General features: G+C 42.4%; 1 protein-coding gene across 1 annotated transcript in view; it reads right to left on the reverse strand.

Moving 5' to 3' along the window:
* Lars1 (leucyl-tRNA synthetase 1) overlaps positions 1 to 1,052 on the reverse strand; it is a 59,376-nt gene extending 58,324 nt beyond the window's left edge. The window contains exon 1 of the mRNA XM_055622787.1: positions 895 to 1,052. Coding sequence (XP_055478762.1) covers positions 895 to 900 — 6 coding nt within the window. The 5' untranslated portion in view covers positions 901 to 1,052. The remainder of the gene's footprint in view (positions 1 to 894) is intronic.
* Between the last annotated feature and the right edge of the window lie 6,482 nt (positions 1,053 to 7,534).

Here is a 7,534-nt window from a genome sequence, read left to right on the forward strand (position 1 = left end):
ATAGATAGATAGATAGATAGATAGATAGATAGATAGATAGATAGATAGATAGATAGATAGATTCTCCAACCCTATAGGGATCTTCTATCGATCCAGATTCCCTTTTCACCAATCCTTAGCCTGTCAGCCCACCTACTTCTACGTTTTCATTGCCTCTCTGTATCCATTGCCCAATCGCTTCTGGTTCTAGTTATTCTCCCATCATTGTTCTTACCTGGAAATACCCTTCCCAGTCATCTCTGCTCCTCCACCTGGATAGGTGGACTTGGCAGGAGGAAAAACCGCCTAAAAGAATACCTCTAGGGCCTTGATCATGCTAGATAAAAACTCTACCACTGAGCTAGCTTCCCATCCCTTTTCACTTTTTATTTCGGGACAATGGTCTGGCTAATTATTCGGGTTGGCTTTGAACTCGTTCTGCAGCCCACGCAAGCCTTAACTTCAATCCTCTTGTCTCAATCTCCAATGTAGGTGAAACTACTAAACCTGTGCCACCCGGTCAGCTGCTTAATTTTAAATTAAGATTATATTTAAAAGTCAGTGCTTCAGAGATACTAAACACATTCACAGTGAGATACCCGATTTTTGCTGTTGTTGAAACGTTACGTTACGTATCCTTACCTACCTCTATTTTTATTCACCATAATTTATGAGGAAATTCCGTATTCGGAAATCAAGTAGTCAATGTAAAGTGCAGACACTAAGCTCCTGGCTCAACTAGTGAGAAAAGCAAATGTTTCTCCAGGATATCCCTGTCTCAAGCGAGGGAAAGGCATCTTTCAGAAAGGTATGCTTCCCTTCTCGGCGAAAGGTGGCATGTGGAAAGCGCCGGAGTGCCCTACCAGCTGAGTTCCAAGGCCCGAACCCGAGGACGCTCTTCCCGCCCAAACTCACCGCCATGGCTCCGCCCAAACGACTCAAGATCTAGCACAGTGGCCCCAGTGATTCCCTCAGAAAACTGGGTCCAACTTTTCGCTCCCACTAATGGAAGCCTTGCTTCCCAAGACACCAAAGCACACACTTCACACTTGCTGAGGCAATCGCATAGCTCACTGACTACAGCCGGGTTCATCTCCCGGGCTGCAGGGAGTTGTAGTTCCCTGACTAAGAGTACCGAAGGCCAGCAGGAGTCTGTGGACTACAATTCCCAGAAGATAATCGTGATACCGGAAGTTATCTGTAGCCATAGGCCCACTCCCAGGTGACACCGGCAGTGATGTCACCTGTACGTTGAACTACAAGATCCGTGTTGCAGTTCGGGATGATGGCCTGCGGCATGTGCGCCCTAAAGGAGGTGGGATTAGGAATTTGAACCTACTCACCCGGTGGAGCTGTCCGTCTGTCAGGATGCCAGAATGCGGAATTGATTACTATTCAGTGAGTGAGGTGCTAATTATAGCTTGCCACTATGCACAGGTATTTATTACTACCGGTGGCATTCAACAGCTCAGCATGTAGACATTTAATAGTACTTACCAAACAATCTGCACCTTTAGGCGCGAGATGGGAAACCCACCTGTTCACAGATCTTGGCTCAGACCACGCCCAAGCCATCTTTCAAGTACTCTTCCGTCCACATAGCTATATTGGTCGGATGTAAATATGCTAAAAATATTTCTGTTAGCACAAAAATATTCTATTGAACAGACCTAATGATAGACGGCTTTTACTCTCTAGTGTTCAGATTAATATCAATCCAGTAAATATTAAGCGACTACAAAGCACTTTAAAAAGAGGCGAGCAGCTCAAACATGTGGCTATCAACAGTACTAAAGACTTCTTTTTCACAAGCAGTTATAGAGAAATATAAAATTTAATGATGGTATAATACATGTCTGGTATACGATATGAGCTCAATTAAAAAAAATTGTTTGATGAAAGAAAGAAGGAGCCTTAGGCTACATAGAAGAAAGCTTTCTCAAATAAGGGTTTTGCACACACAAATACACTCCCATCACTTTGCACACCTTTTTGGAACTAGTAACAATTAAGAAATCACTTCCTAACATCTGGTTAAATGTCTCCTCTGAAGTGCTCTGTTCTTTATCTTCCTTAAAAAATAAAAAAAAAAAAAAGCTAAATTTAATTGCCTGTTTATCACCAGACTTCAAGCTTCATGATAGTAGGCCTATGCCTAGCAGTGTCTGGCACATGGTAGGTACTTTATAATATTTTTAAATGATTGAGAGAATCTCATGCTCCACAGCTTTTATAACTGGTGTTGTAGTTTCCTGTTATAATTGTGACCTAACCTGTACTATTTGTCATCACAAATCACATTGGTAATTGAAATCTCTCATGTAGCAAATACTTATGAAGCACTTCCCATGAGCCTGACATAGAAATAAGATAGAATGAAGAACAAAACAATCATAGTTGCTGTCTTGTGGAGGCTATCATTTAAAGAAAACAAGACATTTAAGCAGAAAGGAAACAAGTGATTCAGTGACTATAAACTTTGCCAAACCACCTTCATGCTTCCGAATTCATTCTTATTTCCTGTTTAAATGACTGAAATGTGTCTTTCTAAAGGGGTCTAGGATTGTGCGCTTGCTTTGCATGTTCACAGTCTCAGGTTTGATCCCTAGCTTCACAAAAGAGGGCAGCAGTCATCTGGATTCCATTCATCCAGCATCTTTTATGTACATGACACTCTCCTCATGCTGGAGAGACAGACATAGTCGTATCATTCATAGAGAATAGAGACTGGAAGGAAAAGGCTGACATTAAACAGCAGGAGCAATGAGAGCCCAGTCAGGGGCTTTAAGCAGGAAAGGAATGTTTTATTTATGTGTTACGACTACCATTCCGAAGAAGAATGGAAAAGAGTAATAGTGGAAATGCAGAGCTATGACTGCTGTTCAGAAGTGATGGTGTCTTTAACTATAGAAGCATCAGTTAAAAGGAGAAAGAAATTAAGAAAATAAAGTGTGGGGAATGGAGGAAGCTCCGGGTGAATGTGTGGCTTTGATAGGGGCATGGCCATGTCAAGGACCCCAGTGCCTCAGCCCCACAGGAAAATGCCAGAGCCTCCCTCCCCCAAGGGTGAGCCTTAAATGTATAACAAAGCCTTTCTCTGGTCCATGTGCAGATGTTGGTAGTGCCTGCAGAAAGCATCCACATAACATTCTCCCCCTAGTTATTTACCATCTGAAGACTGCTTCCCTCCAGAGATGGTACCAAGGTTAGCTAAATCTGCCTCCATGTTCAGATAACCCTGCCTCTATGTCTACCTCTATGTAATGAATGTGCTAAGCTATGTTTCCATGTCTTCATCAGAGGAGCTCAGTCCACCCAATCCCAGCTTTTTTATATATGTGTGTTTGAGTTTCTCTTTTCTTCATTCCTTGGCTACGTCCAGTCAGGCCAAGTCCCTGGGAACCAAGTGAGGGCTCACGATAAAAGAGCTGGAGAGATGGCTCAGTAATCAAGAGAATTGCTACTCTTTTGTTTACTTATTTTTGGGTTTTGGTTGGTTGGTTTGTTGGTTGATAGGTTGGTTCATTTGTTTTTCGAGACAGAGTTTCTCTGTGTAGCTGTGGCTGGCCTGGAACTTGCTCTGTATACCAGGCTGGCCTTAAACTCATAGACATCCTCCTGCATGTATTTCCCAAGTGCTGGGATTAAAGGCATACGCCACCCCATCCTGCTTTATTTTTGTTTTGAGACAGGATTTTGATATGTAGTTCTGACTGTGCTGAGCTCACTCGTAGACCAGGCTGGCCTCAAACTCACTGAGATCATCCTGCCTCTGCTTCCTGAGTGCTGGGATTGCAGGCGTGCACTGTAACACTAGACTTTTTTTTTCAGGGTGCAGGAGTTGAGCAGAGTACTTGGCACTCTTATAGAGCACCAGGATCCAGTTTTCCAGCACCTACATGGTGGCTCACAACTATCCATAACACCAATTCCAGGAAATCAAACACCCTTTTCTGAGGGCACCAGGCATGTACATGGCACACAAACATACATACAGGCAAACACCCATACACATCAATTTCCTGAGGCCACAACTAATACTACCCTTTAAAGGTAATAATAACATGTACTTCATCAGATTGCTATGAGGAGGAAAGAATTGATGTGTGCATGGACCCTGTTTCTGTTTGTACATGTGTCTGTAAGCATTTTACAGCATTTAGCATGTAGCATTTACAGCATTACAGCAATTAGGAAAATAGTCTGTTAGCTATTTATAGCATTAGGAAAATAAGCCTAAAAACATTAGCCCAATTTAATAGAAAAAGCTTTACTTATGCTTCTAAGAATCTCTTCCCCAGGCTAATTGAGCTGGTTATGATCATATAATTGTGACTTATGCCTTTGTGATTGCCAAACCATGTAATACTCATAATTCAAAAATCATAATAGAACCCAGTTTCTCCCTCTCAGACTTGCCCCACTGGTTATTTCATTCAGTTTCGTACCTTTTCTAAATTTAGATCCATAATGCTATAATCAGTTTTGTCTTGTGTTTGAGTTCATTTGTGCCATTGTTTTACATGCCTATTTCCCCACCTTCTCTATTTTGAAATAACAAGGGGTTGTGAGGAAAGAGCTATGCACACTTCTCAAGAGAGATGCCCAGGCACATGGTACCCAGTGACTATTTTACTTTAGACAGCTTCAATCTATAAGTGGTTTTCTTCTCTTACATTCATGTTTTACTTTTCTCTTTACACATCTCCGTTTTTCTTTTTTCTTTTTTTTTTTTTTTCACAATAGCCTGACTATGTACCCCAGGCTGGCCTCCAGATCGCTTTGTAGCTGAGGCTTGCCAAGAACACATGATCCTCCTGCTTCAACCTCCCAGGGTCCAGGATAACAGATGTGAATCATTGCACACAGGTGAACTTCCTTTTTCATGATCCAAGCAATAAAAAGAAAAATAAGGAGAAGAAGGGATAATCTTTTTAGCTCAACTAATGACAACATTATTCTGTGTGCAACTTCCAACACAGCTCATGAGTCAGCTGAGGTTGGGGGTGTGTATAGTGGTTATGTTTATGGGCTTTGGAATCAGGTGCCAAGGTCTGAATTGAGGCTTGTCTATCTCTGTGACTTTAGGCATGTTCCTTTGACCCAGGACCTCTGAATCCTGTTGTGAAACAGAGATAATGATCAGACTTACCACCTTTGGTTGCTGACAGAATATGAGCTTGTGTCGCACAGGGGTACTATTTACCAATGTCCGGTACATAGCTAAGTGCTCAAGAAATAGGAAAGAGGCAAGCAAGCAATGCTACAGAAACCAGTTTCATCAGTTGATGAAAGCCCTAGACCCGATGGCTACAAGCTAGGAACAGTCATTAAGTTAATGGAAAATGCTCTTTGTCTTAGATAAGTGCAACCAAATTGGGGAAATTTTCATCCCCACGTACAAAATTAAAGACCTTGAGTACATTTCTTTTAAAACATTAATATCTGTAACTCGAAGGGACTAGAAGTCCAGCACTTGTGCAGTGACTCCAGGCTCAGCACACACAGTATTCAGCTGCCATCTTTGACATTCCACAGAGCACTGAGAGCTACGTCATGAGCTTATATGGGCAGTGTGACACCTGAGTCATTAAACACTGTTTTTGTGCCTGATGTGGTGCAGGTGTGTCATCTGGTAGGAGAGGCAGAGGCAGGAGGAGTGGAGTTCTAGGCCAGTCTAAGCCGCAATGCTTAGACAGTGTTGAAACGAATCTAAAAATCAGGGCCTGATGACATAGGCCTCTAATCCCAACTGCTCAGGAAGTCGAATTGTTGGGAAAGTAGAATTGTAAATCTAAGGCCCTCCTGGGCTGCATATTAAATTCAGAGCAGTCTAGGCAACTTAGTAAGAAACCAACTAAAAATTTAAAATTTTCAAATAGTTTCAGATATATCTCAGGAGAAGTGAGTCCCTAGTCCTATCGCCAAGATGGGGGGGGGGGGTAGAAAAAAGAAAAACAGAAACCAAAAAACAACTTTTGCCATCCAAAAATTACTCTAAACCTTATTGGCTTAAAATGACAAATCATTTATTATCACTCAGAGCTCCTGTGGATCAGGAATTTGGTGCATCATGTGCTTTTTGGGTGCTTTCATGAGTATGTGATCAGATGGGGGTCAGAAATAGAGTTGGAGGAGAGAGCAGTGAGTTTGTTGTTTGGTTTGTTTATTATTTATTTATTTATTTAGGCATAATCTTGCTGTATAGCTCGGGCTAGCCAGGAGCTTTCATTCCTCCTCCCCCAACCTCCAGAGTACTGAGAACAGCATTTGCCACCATGTCCAGCCCTACAAGCTATTCTTTAAACCCATTTCTCCCCATTCCAGGCCAGTTGCTCAGGCCGAACACGTTGGTGTCAGTCTTGACTCATATCTGTCTTTAACACCCGGATTAATCTGTCATCAAAACAAACTGACTTTATCTTCCACATGCATCCACAGTCCAGCCTCTCACCATTCACCTAGTTCAAATTGCCGTTCTCTCTTCTTGTTCAGATTATTGTACCAGCCCTAGCTGGTTTCCCTTCCTCACTTATGCCTCCTTTAGTCTGATGGACATGAAGCCGTCACAGTTAGTCTATTTTTTTTTTTAATTTTAAGGTATATATTTTGTTTGTGACGTGTGTATGTGCGTGTGTGTGTGCACGTGCGTGTGGGTGCGGGTGCGTGTTCACAGACATGCCTGCTGGTGCCACAACACACATGTAGGGGTCAGAGCAGAAATTTTGGATGCCATTTCTTTCCTTTTACTTTGTGGATTCTGAGGATTGAATTCAGGTCTTTTGGCTTAACTGTAAGAGTCTTTACTGAGTGAGCCATCTGGACAGCCCATGATTTCTTTTCCATTTGGTTGGTTGGTTTTCATTTGTTTGTTAAGAACAAATGTATGGGTACCCGTGGAGGCTGGAAGAGGCAGCCTGGTCCCCTGGAGCTGGTGTTAAAAACAGTTATGAGATGTTAAGTGTAGGTGCTGGGAACAAACCCTATGTCCTCTGGAAGAGAAAAAAACACTAATAACTGCTGAGCCATCTATCCAGTCCTGTTTTGTGTTTATTTGTCTGTTTGTAAGTACCAGGCCAAGGTGACTCAGCAGTATCAGTTATTATTATTTGGTATGCCCACATTTCAAAGGATTTGTTCAGTCTTTTTCTTCAAAAGGAGAAAAGTCAGTTCTTACATCAGAAAGATAATCAGAGGGAGCTGCCTTCCGGTCAGTCTCCCGCCACTGATGTTGTGCTCCTCCTCAGAAGATGCCATGAAAGCAGAGAACTTTTAGATGCTTTTCCTGTCTGCAAAGGTGTCAGACACTGTTCCCACAGGGGTCCAACAAAGGCTCACAGAGCTCAGAGAATGGGGCAAGGACTGTTTGGAGTGGCCACATACCAGATTGGTCTCCACCTCTACAAACAAGGATAACAGGATGACTATCTAGTTACAGATACTGCTTTTAACTTTTTCTTCTGTAGACAGTTTTTTACCAAGTGAAACAGCTTTCCCTCCCTTCCTTCCTTCCTTCCTTCCTTCCTTCCTTCCTTCCTTCCTTCCTTCCTTCCTT

This window comes from Psammomys obesus, unplaced genomic scaffold, assembly GCF_907164565.1.
Source record: "Psammomys obesus unplaced genomic scaffold, mPsaObe1.curated_primary_1811, whole genome shotgun sequence".
NCBI classification, from domain to species: Eukaryota; Metazoa; Chordata; class Mammalia; order Rodentia; family Muridae; genus Psammomys; species Psammomys obesus.